We start from the raw sequence: 13,902 nt of genomic DNA, 5'->3' as shown, positions 1-13,902 counted from the left end.
GGGCTCGCTTTAAGTCCTGAAAGGCTGTGTGCATGTCCTCAGACCATTGAACAATGTTAGGAGCAGCCTGCAGAGTGGCAGCACGCAGGACAGAGTCCATAGCAGCGTACTCGTATATCCAGTGTCTGCAATAGTTAGCCATGCCCAAAAAAGACAGCATGTCTTTCTTTGTGCGGGGTGGTGCCACTTTGTTCAAAAGGCAAATCCTTGCTGGCGAGAGGAGTCGGTGTCCATCCCTCAGAATGTGACCCAGGTATGTGACCTCAGTCTGGCAGTACTGCAACTTAGCCAGGGATGCTCTGTGTCCGCATTCAGAAAGTCTTTTCATGAGCAGAATGGAGTCGATGCGACATGCGTCCATGTTGGGAGAAGCTAACAACAGGTCATCTGCGTACTGAAGCCAGGTACTACCTCCTGTAAGGACCAAAGTGTCCAGATCTCTCTTAACAGCTGCAGCGTACACAGTAGGCGACTCGACGTACCCCTGTGGGAGGCGCGTGTATGTGATTTGTTTACCTTTAAAAGTAAATGCAAACAGATACTGGCTGTCTGGATGCAGAGGAACAGAGAAAAATGCTGAACACAAATCGATTACTGTGTAACATTTCGAATCTGACGGTAATGATGCAAGAATTGAATTAGTGTCAGGCACTATGGGAGCTGTTGGAATGACAATAGCGTTAATAGCTTGCAAATCTTGGACAAAACCCCACTCATCAGGGCGATTGTGTTTAGGTATGGGCAGAATGGGCGTGTTACATGGACTTGTTGTGTATCTTAACACGCCCTGATCGAGCAGAGATTGGATGACTCCTTCAATTCCCAAAATGGCTCTATGGGGTAAATTGTACTGTCTGATAGCTGGCAATCTGGCATTGGCTTTAAGTGTGACTCTGTGTGGAGGGGCTGAACAAACAAACCCCACATGATGTTTGTGTTTAGCCCATAATGTGGCAGGAACCTCAGAAAAATCTGAAGGGGGTCCATATTGTGTGAGTGCAGGTGGCTGTAAATGAAGAAATGTGCTTTGAGGGAGAGAAAGTTGCTCAGAGAGACACAGCATGTAATGTTGTTCTCCGAGGTTAATTAGATGTGTGTGTGTGTGTGTGTGTGTGTGTGTGTGTGTGTGTGTGTGTGTGTGTGTGTGTGTGTGTGTGTGTGTGTGTGTGTGTGTGTGTGTGTGTGTGTGTGTGTGTGTGTGTGTGTGTGTGTGTGTGTGTGTGTGTGTGTGTGTGTGTGTGTGTGTGTGTGTGTGTGTGTGTGTGTGTGTGTGTGTGTGTGTGTGTGTGTGTGTGTGTGTGAGAAGCCTTTGCAGCCCTCAGCAGAGCATGGCAGTGGGCTGCCATGGCCCCCACTTCTTCAGGGTCACTTCCTGAAGTGACCGCTATTGTGAGGTGAGGAATCTTGTCTGCAGCATACAGAGCTTGTTGTGTGGTTTTGAGCCTCAGGGGCAATGCGCACCCCTGGGGTCCTAAAAATAGAAACTGTTCACATTCCAACTGATCTGAGCTGTTGCAAAAACATCTTACTGATAGTGCGTAGTCATCTGATGGGTTAAAAGCAGCTGTGCAGTGACAATTCAATACAGGCCGCATAAGGGACATTAAAGAAGCGCACACAGGGGAAATGCTAGCAATTTTCTGAATTCCTGTTGTTGAGAAAACAGAAATCATGTTGAAATCTGGAAATGACCAACAATAAAGGTTGTCCTGCGATGATTGAATGAATTGGACAGCTTGATAGACTTTTCTGTCAGGAATAGTCAAAAACAATCCGTCTGGAGTGCAATGTATTGTTGCTTGTAATTTACAAAGCAAATCTCTGCCCATTAGATTAATAGGACTTCCATCTGAAATAATGAAAGAGTGTTGGACATGTGATCCTTCAATTGAAATATTAGTTCTCTCTGAAACGGGCTCTGACGTAGGAATGCCAGAAACTCCCATTGTTGTGACAAAATGATTGGTTGCTTCACACACTGCTGATAATGTTGCTCCGCTGTCAATCAAAATGTCTACCGTTTTTCCACTGAAATCAACGGGCATAATCGGATCTTCACGCGGGTTATTGGAAAGGCGAATTGTTGCTGCTTGAATGGGGAAATGCTGTGGATCTGACCCTATTTCTTCATGATGGCACCCCTATCTTCTGTTAAATTGACTTTGCTGACCGTTTTGCCCCTGCCTGTCGTAATGACTGTTAAGGGGGGGGGGAGGCAGTAATGCCGGGTGTTGGCGGGGGGGCTGGGGGAGAGCAGGCAAAGGTTGTGCGTCCTGCTGTGGTTGCCAGCGTCGCTCGCATTGTCCTGCCCAGTGATCCATTGCCCCACAGACGTGACACGGCGTCAACTTTCTGGGATTTTTATTCTGCTGCTGTCTGCCCTTGTCTTGGTAATTTTGTGATGTCCCTTGATTTTGATACTGCTGTGTGCGGTTTTGTCCCTGAAACTGCTGGGAGTTATCCGCACTCTGATAAGCCTGTGTATTTTGAGGCAACTTTTGCGCAATTCTGGGGGTTAGAAATATCTGATTTCTGTGCAACGCACGCATTATTGCGAGGGTTAATTTCCATGTTTTAATTTGCCAATCTGGGGTAGCCATCATATACGCCTGAGCTGTTTCAGGGATTAAATTATGCAACAAAGTCTGTATGGCGAACAAATCATTGCCCTCTCTTTTAATGCCCGCATTATTGTCCCACACTATCATGAACGCTGGAGAAATTCTGGGACAGTTTCTGTTGGGTTCTGTACGCAAGCCGTCACCAGCGAAAAATCTGTGTGAGTTTTGGCGCATGCTTTGATTGCAATAGCAGCTACAGTCTGGATCCACATATCACGCGTCTGTGTCGGAGGCCAGTAACCCGCAGCCGTACAGGCAGGGAATTTGAATTCCTCCCTACACGTGGGCCAATCTGCCTTGTATGTTAGGATTATCAGCTGTTTAACATCATGAACTAGACAGTTATAAACTGAGCAGACATTAGTCAACCACGACAGATACTCATCTGGGCTTTTAGTCGGACTGGGAGCGTGATTAGTGACATCCATGTCTTCAGCGGGTGTCCAAGGCTTATAAACTGGAATCTCTCCTATCAGTATTTTCGGTGCTGTCACAGCTTCAGCAGAATTATTATCCTGAGATGTTTGCAGTCTTGTGATAATTCTATGCGGGACATAGTTGTTAAAACTGGTGCCGTACGGCGTGTTTGGAGTGTGTAACATTTTCGTTGCGGAGCCAGAGGCCGGGGTGTGTAATGAGCTGCTATCTGGTATTTCGTCTCCACTGTCCGCTGCACTTTGTTCCTGCTGGTCACTTTCTCGTTGTCTATACTGTCCTGCCTGATATGTCAACCTATTTTTATTCATGATAGCTGCAGCTGACATTAATAAATCATCATCGGAGTTTCTTGCCCCGGAATTTGAGAGTCCTATCGCGGGAATTATTTGTGTGCAGAGAGATACAGCCTGCTTTTCCTCCAGCAGCCCAGCGTCTGTTAAAATGGAAATTAGCTGAGCTGTGCTGGGAGATGTGCCTTGTCTTTTCAGCCAATCGTACATAACTGATTTCGCAATGGCTGCGACGTCCTTTCCGTGTCTTTCTTTAATTCTGGACATGTTCTCTGATTTAACATCAAAAGCAGCCTCTAGGCTAAGCAAATGACAACTAGCTGCGCATTTAGAAACTCGATCAATCAGAGCTTTGAGTTCAATGGAGCCTCACTCGGTGTCAACTGAATTTTCATTTTTTCGCTCATCGTAACCTCTTTTTTCTGCAATAGTCATCCAAGCTTTAACGCAGTCCTTCATGTACGTTACATCCCAGGAGCAATTCGCCTCATGTTCAATTCATTTGAATGCCTGCCACAACACGGCCATGTCAAAAGTGCCCGTTAACGGCCAATCAAACAGAATCTGTCCTTTCTGACTATTCTGTTGTGAGTGCTCACAAAGTAACGATGTGAACGGCATAACTTTGGTCCAATCCAAGCTTCTTCCGACAATTCCTGACGGCATATTAGGGGAAAAAATTTGCGTGTAATGGCTGTCTGTAATAGGATTTTTTGTAAGTGTCTTGGTGCGTGAATCATTCTTCCTCTTACCAACGGACTCGTTTGCGGAGACAGTATTACCCATGTTTAACGATTAGTACAATAAAGCAAACACTGCAATTAGACAAACAAACATAAAAACTCTCAACAACTCAGCCTGACAAAAACTCTTCCAGCCTATTTGAATCCGAATTAGGGAGACTTTCAGAGGGGGTTTTAATTATGAGAGCCTTCTTTACTCATAATGTTGTGTTCAGCAAACACAACATTCATATAACATTCTCATACCACGCATTAACCACTTTCTTTAGTTCAAAAATGGTAATAGTCGCGGAAATAATGCCGTATGTTCCTCTCTCTGCATGCTGCTCTCCACAGGGGGCGGAGAATCAGCACCTCAGCAGAAATGCTGTTGATTTAGGCAATTTATCCTCTGAAAACTCCTAAATTCGGCGATTCGTTTAAATACAAATCTGCGACATTGCTTCTAATTCAGAAAATCCACTTTACTGGTGCTCCTTTTCAAAGTTTCTCCGAATATTTGCTGTGTGTAATTGCCTGGTGATTTAATTCCAAGAATCACACACAGAGGAAATCGATGAAATTCGATATTCCGAGGTTATTTATTAGCCCCAAATATTCTCATAGTTTTCACATGGGCCGTGCTTGCTCGTAGACACCTGTCCCAGCAACAATCACGGGGAAATTGGCCAGGACAACGTCCTCTTGACACCGATTCCCGAGGTTATGATTAGCCTCCAGATGTAAATGAGTAGAGAAACCCAAAAAAATTGCAGCAGCTCAGTTCTCTCAGGTAATTTTGTTACACCGTTGATCCCAAACGCTGGTAACACAATCTCAAAATAGAATTGTACTTACCAGCCTCTGAAGATCTTTTGGTATCCTGTTCGTGACGCCAATCTGTGAGAGAAACTTCTGCTCAGCAATGTTGATGGAAGAAATGGAAGCTGGAGTCCGCTTTATATCAAACACTGGGTTTATTGAGAGCCACGGCCGTGAGTGAGTACAAGGCATTTACACAACGTGCATTGAGAAATCCCGAGTCAACACTGAGAAATACACAGAAAACACAGGCCATTCTACCCAGAGAATCTAGGAGGAGCCTCTGTTCGCGCCCTTTCTAATCATAATTAAATAACACATGTTTCAGAGACAAAGAAAGTCTGTTAAAGTCATCTGCGCAGTTGGCCACACTTCCCCCACAGGAAGGCAGGACCTTTGACCTGTGCCCTGCTCTAAGTTACAAACAGGACACATAGGGAAAACACTAACATTTTCCCATGCACAGAATATTAATATTTCCTTCACACATATGCCTTTTTGCTGTAATATCATCTGTAGCTTGATGGTTCTTGTTAACATCACAATTGTGTACATGTGTAAGATCCTAAATACATTCAATAGAAAAGCATTAAATACACAATGTGTCCATCTCCATTACTGTCACATCATACATGTATTCATGTGATACAACTGCTACCATGCTGCTTATTTTGCTATTAGAGTCAAATTACATTTAAAGAAGGCTAAATGTTTTTAAATGCCACTTTAATATTCCTCTGTGTTGTGTTCAGGTGTCTTTCTGACACATTCAAAGACGTTGTCCTCGTGTGCACAGTATCTACAGTGTAGACATGGTAATGCAAAACTCAAGACCCAGGCTCCTCCCACAATGCAACATGAATATATATATAGAACATAAAACAATTAAATAAAATACAAATATTGAAAGAAATAACAGAATAGAAATTAAATAGTGCATACAACGGACTTTCATATTTTTCTGTATACTTTTATTGAGCATAGGAGTATCAATCAATCAATCAATCAATCAATCAATCAATCAATCAATCAATCAATCAATCAATCAATCAATGTTTATTTATATAGCCCAATATCACAAATGTTACATTTGTCTCAGTGGTCTTCACAGTGTGTACAGAATATCAGTATGACAATACGACACCCTCTGTCCTTAGACCCTCACATCGTACAAGGAAAAACTTCCAAAGAAAACCCAGTTTAAAGGGAAAAATGGGAGAAACCTCAGGGAGAGCAACAGAGGAGGGATCCCTCTCCCAGGACGGACAGACGTGCAATAGATGCCGTGTGTAAATTGAAAAGATAATACATTTGCAACATAGGTAGTCCAAATGTTTGGAAATGCATGTGTGTATAATAGGAAGACGAATCCACGAGGATATCCATCCAGGACCACAGCCACGACTCAAGATCCAGCGCTCGCGATCCAGGACACAGTAGTAGAGTAGGGGTTTAATTACATTCAAGATTATTTTCAACATGACACCAAACATGTACTTGCTCCAAAAATAATAAATGAACTAATACCAACAAGAAAGAAAATACATTCAAGAAAAGATCTTTGAAAAAACTAAAACAAATTAAATGTATCCTCAGATGTCCCTCATATCAAATCAAATCAGCTGTTCACACACACACACTCACACACACACACACACACACACACACACACACACACACACACACACACACACACACACACACACACACACACACACACACACACACTCACACACACACACACACACACACACACACACACACACACACACACACACACACACACACACACACACACACACACACACACACACACACACACACACACACACACACACACACACCCCAAAACCTTATAAACAACATTATGGCACACTTCCTATAAACTATCTCGACTGTGAAGAGGTATGTTCAGCTCATCGGAGAACAGCTCATGGTGTTCTTAATTATATTATTTGGTGCCTTTTTACTTTCTTTTCTTCTCATGTATCATTTCAATCTCAATTCTTCACTTTCTTCTTACACATTACAATTCAGCATAGTAATTCAGCATCAGCTTTTCAGCATAAAGCATTCCCACTTCTTCAGGAATTGCATTCTCTAGTTCAATATGTTTTTCTTCTATGATATTACAGTTTCAAAGGCAGGTAATAGAGTTTTTAGAATTCATCAGATTTGTTCAAACTGTGTAGTCAAATGGGTTTGCTGATGAAGCAGCAATGAAAACATTTACAGAAAATATGCATTGATCTCAATCTGATAATAAAGTGTATACAACGTGTATACAACACATTAATTTATAACATTACATGATACTGAACCTGATTTCAAATCAAAGGGTTGTTCTACTCGGTGTGATTGACAGGAGAGATGATCAGAGGGGCAGAGTTTTTACCACCATTGTTGTTACAAGGACTAAAATATGGGTAGAGTTTCTCTTTGAAGCAGCAGCCAGTGAAGGAGTAGATCAGAGCTGCAGCATCAACATCATAAAAGGAGACCAGACCCTCCTCATAATCCACAAACACCCCCACCTTCTCAGGCTGAGACTTCAGAGAGAGACGGACTGCAGGACCAGCACAAGCTTTGTACTTATTTTCATTCCTCAACACTACCACCCAGTAACCTTTCTGAGGAGACAGTGAGATGTTTCCCTTCCTGTTGATCGACTCTCTGGCCACTCCTAGATCCCAGTCAGTCTTCCCTTTAACCTGAACCTCGCAATAAAATCTTCCTGAAGAGAAACTCTGCTTTGCTAAAACATTGGGAGAAGAATTAAATCTCTCTGGATTGTCTGGGAGATTCTTCTTCACATCACCATCTTTCACTTGTTTTCCATCAACAGACAGGATGAGGTTGGAATGTGCTGTATCAGGATCAAGAGTCACCTCCACCTCAGACTGCTGGACCCTCTTCAGCTCGAGCAGCTTCTTCATCTGTTTCCTGAGCGTCTCCTCCAGCTGAGTCACAGCTCTCCTCACAGTCTCCTCATATGAAGGTGGACGGACCCTGACTTCTGTCCAGTTCTTGGTGGGGGGAGCAGCGTTCAGGGACGTGAAGCTTTGGAGGAGGTGGAGCTGGTCTTCAGAGCGTGAGAGCTGCTCCACCTCAGAGCTTCTCTTCTTCAGCTCAGATACTTCCTGTTCCAGCTCTTTGATTAAGCCTGCAGCCTGTTCCTCTGTCTCTCTCTGCTTCTCTTTGATGGTGTCCATGAGCTCGGCCTGGCTTCTCTCAACAGACTCCTTCAGAGCGGTGAAGACCTGAACACCATCTGCTATCTCTCTGTCTGCTCCTTCCTTACTGAGCTCCACTGAGCGATTCATCTCCTGGATCTTCAGTCGTCTCTTCTGGATCATCTGCTGAATTTTAGCGTCTGTCTTCCACAGCTCAGCCTTCTTTCCTTCACATCCTTCTTTCAGAGGAACAACATCATGTGTCTTGTGCTCTGAATAGGTGCAGAGCATGCAGACACACACCTGGTCGGTCTGACAGAACAGCTCCAGCAGTTTATTGTGCTTCACACACATCCTGCTTTCCAGGTTCTCCACAGGGTCGATCAGCTGATGTTTCTTCAGGCCTGCTCTTGTCAGGTGAGGCTCCAGGTGAGTCTCACAGTAGGACTCCAGACACACCAGGCAGGACTTCAGGGCCTTCAGTCTGGTTCCAGTGCAGGCGTCACAGGGAACTTCTCCTGGTTTGACAACGTGTTGCTCTGAGCTGCTGCTGCTGGCTTTCTGTTGAGCTGACTGTCTGAACTGAGCAGGCATCTCAGAGATGAACGTGTTGACCAGCAGTTCAGGTCTTGTGTGGAATAACTTTTTACAGTTAGGACACTGATAGGGGACTTTAGTGTCCCAGTGTTGAGAGATGCAGGCTTTACAGAAGTTGTGTCCACATGGTGTGCTGACTGGATCAGTGAACACATCCAGACAGATGGAGCACAGAAACTGATCTTCAGTCAGCAGACAGCTGGCAGCAGATATGTCTTCACTCTGAGGACTAAAAACATATATTTTTAATAATTTGTTTATTTGGAATCAAACTGAGTGAAAGTGAATTAGAGCCCAGATGTGCTGTGAAAGTAAGAGATACCATAGAGATCTTTTTCTCAACACTAATAAATGAATCAAATATGATATTAAATTGTTCAGACAAAATATTATTAGGAATAAATAACAAACATTAACTTACAAACATTAATTTGAGCCAACTAGAATATATAGTTAAAAAGCACACAGGACCATGACAGGGAGAGTAAAAAGGTGCATGTGTTCAGGTACTGTACTTGTGTACTGAGATATTTCCACTTTTCCATTTAAATCTTTATTTGTACTTTTCCACAAAAATATCAGCAGGACCTAATGCACTTTTCACTCCAATAAATGAATTGTTCACAGGTAGTTTGTTACTGCAGATAGTACAAAATAAATAGTGATTTAATAAAATTGCATCAATAATTATAAATCCAATAATATATTTGACTTTTAAAAAGGACATTATTTTTATTTATTTATGTTTTCAATTAATGATCGAGTACTTCCTACCCCGCTATAAATTGATGTACATGTATCCTCAATCATCATTATGATTATATATTTATATATATATCATTATTATTACAGCCAAACCACTTAATTTTTCGTTCTGTTAATAAAGTCAAAGGCCTATTTATTATTGGTATTGCTCCTAAACGACCTTGCATGTGGCTCCTGTAAATCCCTTCTGCACTCTGTCTGCAGCTGGTCTACCTGCCTGGGTCGCTGTCAGTGACACAGGAAGGTTAGAGGAGATAACATCAGAAGCACTTTAGACAGTCATGTAATGGATGCCTAAACGCCATTGTGTCAGACTCGTGACAAAGATGGTTAGTTATATTTGTTGTCTTTTCTTTGGCACTGACAACATGCTGCGTACATTTAACACTGCTTATTACACGGTTTCGTTGAATGCTTGATTCAGACAGGAAGTAAACACTAACAGGAACACTAACAGGAACACGGTATGGACCACAGACAGGAAGTGAACACTAACAGGAACACGGTACGGGCTACAGACAGGAAGTGAACACTAACAGGAACACGGTATGGACCACAGACAGGAAGTGAACACTAACAGGAACACGGTATGGACCACAGACAGGAAGTGAACACTAACAGGAACACGGTATGGACCACAGACAGGAAGTGAACACTAACAGGAACACTGTATGGACCACAGACAGGAAGTGAACACTAACAGGAACACGGTACGGGCTACAGACAGGAAGTAAACACTAACAGGAACACGGTACGGGCTACAGACAAGATGTAAACACTAACAGGAACACGGTATGGGCTACAGACAGGAAGTGAACACTAACAGGAACACGGTACGGGCTACGGACAGGAAGTGAACACTAACAGGAACACGGTATGGGCTACAGATAGGAAGTGCACACTAACAGGAACACGGTATGGACCACAGACAAGAAGTGAACACACTAACAGGAACACGGTAAGGGCTCTGTAGTAGGAGTGTAACGGTATTCGTCCCCTACCGTCACGGTTCGGCACACGCAGTCACACAACGAATACGCCTTTTGTTTACGAGTGGGAAAAAGGTCTGTCATTCAGGGAAGTATCCATTACACTATTTATAATCCAGGGGGCGTTATTGCGCCTAAAAGCTGTTTGCCAGCCGCCCTTAAACAACAAATGAAGAAGAAGAAGAAACACAACAACAAAACGAACAAAATACAAGAAGAAGAAAAGTTAGTATGGCGATTTCAGATAACACACAGGAGCTAGAACCCACCTGCTTCTTTTAAATCAGCTGTGTGGGAACATTTCGGGTTCCCTGTGGACTACAATAACGATGGAGTGCGAGTGGTGGATCGGACGAGGACGGTGTGTCGGCGTTGTTCGACAGCGGTGCGGTATGCTAATGGAACACACGCCAAACATGCTAAATCATATCAGAAGGCATCACCCAGATTTGCCAATCACCGGAGCCCGGCAAAAGACAACAGCAGTTCAACAGCTGATCCCCGCTGTTTTTAAGAAGCCAATAGACATGAAAGCCGTGAGACCAAAATAAATAACGGAAGCTTTTGGCATATATATTTCAACGGCTATGCGCTCTTGAAACACTTTCTTATTATTTATGATGTTGTGGTGACACGTTATTGGACATAATTCACCTCTCGTATTGTGTTGCCACACGGACCCTTTAGTGGGAACACCTGTAGCGTTAGCTTCCATTCCTGCTAGCTCGTCAAGCAGAGCAGTTCATGTGATAACCTCTGTTATTAATGGCTAATAAAGATTGGAACTCTGTTCTTAATACACCGCCTCCGACTCCCTTTTCCTGGCACTACACTGGTGACCTTGACTTTTCCGAGAAAGTTTCCGGGAAATTAACGAGCATGGCTGAACGCGATGTGTTCGTAAAGCTGCCGGAATTCCGGGAGCACGCCGCGGAGGCATGGTTTGCACATGTGGAGGCGCACTTCGCCTGCCGACAGGTCCGTGACGGGGACCTGAAATACTACCATGTGGTAGCAGCGCTGGGCAGCTCTGCGTCGTCCAGGTTGGTGGGATTCATCGCAGCCCCCCCACATCATGGCAAATATGAGGCGATTAAGGCCCTTCTCCTTAAGACATTTAGCTTATCTGCTAAGGAGAGGGCCCGCCAGATACTTGACATTCAAGGCCTAGGAGACAGCCAGCCATCCCAGCTAATGGAGAAAATGCTAAATCTGCTAGGGGGGGAAGATTCCCGGATTTTATTCACGGAGATTTTCCTGCGTCACTTGCCTCCCCGGGTCCAGACGGCGCTGGCCAACACGTCTGTCACGGAGCCCCGTGCTTTGGCTGAGGAAGCGGATCGTTTTTTCCTGGCTACACAACAGCCCGAGGCAGAGACGTTAGCCGCGACGCTCAGCGGCCCACCATTTTACCATGCACGTTTCGGGACAAGGGCGAAGAGATGCATCGCTCCGTGCAGCTACAAACCCCCGGGAAACAGAGGGGCCGGCGCTCAGTAGTGGCTCTGAGCGCTGGCGGCACGTGCAGCCTCCTCTTCATCAGCGACAGCATTTCGGGGAGCCTGTTTCTGTGTGACACGGGCGCTCAACGGAGCGTAGTTCCAGCGTCGAGTGAAGACGTCGCCCGTGGGGGGCACGGACCGCAATTGACGACGGCTAACGGCGGTCCCATTCGCACATACGGCCTGAGGCCTATGTGTTTGTGCATCGGAGGACAGCGTTTCATCTGGGATTTCGTGACAGCGGACATATCTTTTCCCCTCCTCGGAGCGGATTTTTTGTGCGCTCATGGACTCTTAATGGACGTTAAGAATAGGCGTTTGGTTGATGCCTTAACGTTTTCTTCCCTCGTGTGCACACTTGGCAGCGTAGCGTACGAAGGGCTGTCAGGCTCGCTGTCAGGGGCAGACACGTTTCTCAGACTGTTGGCCGAGTTTCCAGAGCTGTCGCTACCCACCTTCTCTGCGCTTACCACTAAGCATGGCGTGGAACACCACGTCACTACCGGGGGGCCTCCTGTCTACGCCAGGGCCCGGCGGTTGAACCCTTCTAAGCTGGCTGTAGCGAGGGCGGAGTTCGCAACCATGGAGCGCCTGGGCATTGTCCGCCGCTTCGACAGTCCTTGGGCTTCCCCCCTGCACGTCGTTCCCAAACCGAACGGCGGGTTCCGCCCGTGCGGGGAATACCGCCGACTCAACGGCGCCTGACCGCTATCCGGTGCAGCACATTCAGGACTTTTCGGCGCATCTGGCCGGTACGGGGGTGTTTTCCAAGGTGGACCTGGTGCGTGGATACCGCCAGGTGCCCATGCACCCCCTGGACATTCCCAAGACAGCAGTGATAACGCCTTTTGGACTTTTTGAGTTCCTGCGGATGCCTTTTGGACTCAAGAATGCCGCTCAGACGTTCCAGCGCCTGATGGATTCGGTGCTACAGGACCTTCCGTTTGTGTTTGTCTACCTCGACGACATACTCGTCGCCAGCGCTTCAGTGCAGGAGCACCTGTCCCGCCTCCGAGCCCTTTTCACACTGCTCAACGAACACGGATTAATCATCAATCCTGCAAAGTGCCAGTTCGGGGTGTCGGACATCGATTTCCTGGGGCACCGCGTCACCAAGGGCGGTGCGTCACCTCTGCCAGCGAAGGTGGAGGCTGTTGCGGCTTTTCCTCGCCCGCTCACAGCCCGGTCGCTTCGTGAGTTTCTGGGGATGGTGACTTTCTACCACCGTTTCATCGCCCGGGCCGCACACATCATGCGGCCGCTGTATGAAGCGTTGAAAGGCAAGACCCCCGTCCAGGAGATCGACTGGACAGCAGAGGCGGACGGCGCTTTTGCTGAGGTCAAGACCGCGTTGGCTCAGGCGGCTTTGCTGGCACACCCATCATCTACGTCTCCCATCACCACGGACGCGTCGGACTACGCGGTCGGCGCAGTGCACGAGTAGTGGGTGGAGGGCGCTTGGCAGCCGCTCGCCTTTTTCAGCCGCCAGCTGACGCCTAGAGAACGCAAATACAGTGCCTTTGACCGGGAGCTCCTCTGACTTTATTTGGCCGTGCGGCACTTCCGTTTAATGCTGGAAGGCCGTGAATTTACGGCGTTTGTCGACCACAAGCCGCTCACCTTCGCCATGTCAAAAGTGGCGGAGCCTTGGTCGGCACGTCAGCAGCGGCAGCTGTCCTACATATCGGAGTTCACTACGGACATTAAGCACGTGGCTGGCAAGTCGAACCTGGTTGCTGATTGCCTCTCCAGGGTCGTCATCGGTGCCGTCCAGTTGGGCCTGGACTATACTCGCATGGCGGCGTCCAGGCTCTGAAGGTGGCCACACGAAGGCCCCGTTGGAGCGTTTCCTGGTGCCTGAGAGGAGGTTTGATCACGTCAACATTGATTGGACCTGGTTGGTCCGTTGCCTTCCTCTCAGGGGTTTTCCTACCTCCTCACCATGGGGGACAGAACGACCCTTTGGCCGGAGGCGGTTCCACT

At 46.3% G+C, this 13,902-nt stretch overlaps 1 protein-coding gene across 1 annotated transcript; it reads right to left on the bottom strand.

The window, feature by feature from the left end:
* Positions 1-7,182: 7,182 nt before the first annotated feature.
* Positions 7,183-11,865, bottom strand: LOC139434038 (E3 ubiquitin-protein ligase TRIM21-like). Its single transcript, XM_071203420.1, has 3 exons — positions 11,831-11,865; positions 8,526-8,892; positions 7,183-8,369 (listed from the first exon to the last, which is right to left on the bottom strand). Exons 1-3 carry the CDS (start codon positions 11,863-11,865, stop codon positions 7,239-7,241), a joined length of 1,533 nt encoding a protein of 510 aa, XP_071059521.1. The 3' UTR covers positions 7,183-7,238.
* Between the last annotated feature and the right edge of the window lie 2,037 nt (positions 11,866-13,902).

The sequence above is a fragment of the Pseudochaenichthys georgianus genome, chromosome 6 (assembly GCF_902827115.2).
Source record: "Pseudochaenichthys georgianus chromosome 6, fPseGeo1.2, whole genome shotgun sequence".
Classification (NCBI taxonomy): Eukaryota; Metazoa; Chordata; class Actinopteri; order Perciformes; family Channichthyidae; genus Pseudochaenichthys; species Pseudochaenichthys georgianus.
This window is presented reverse-complemented; position numbering and strand designations above follow the sequence as displayed.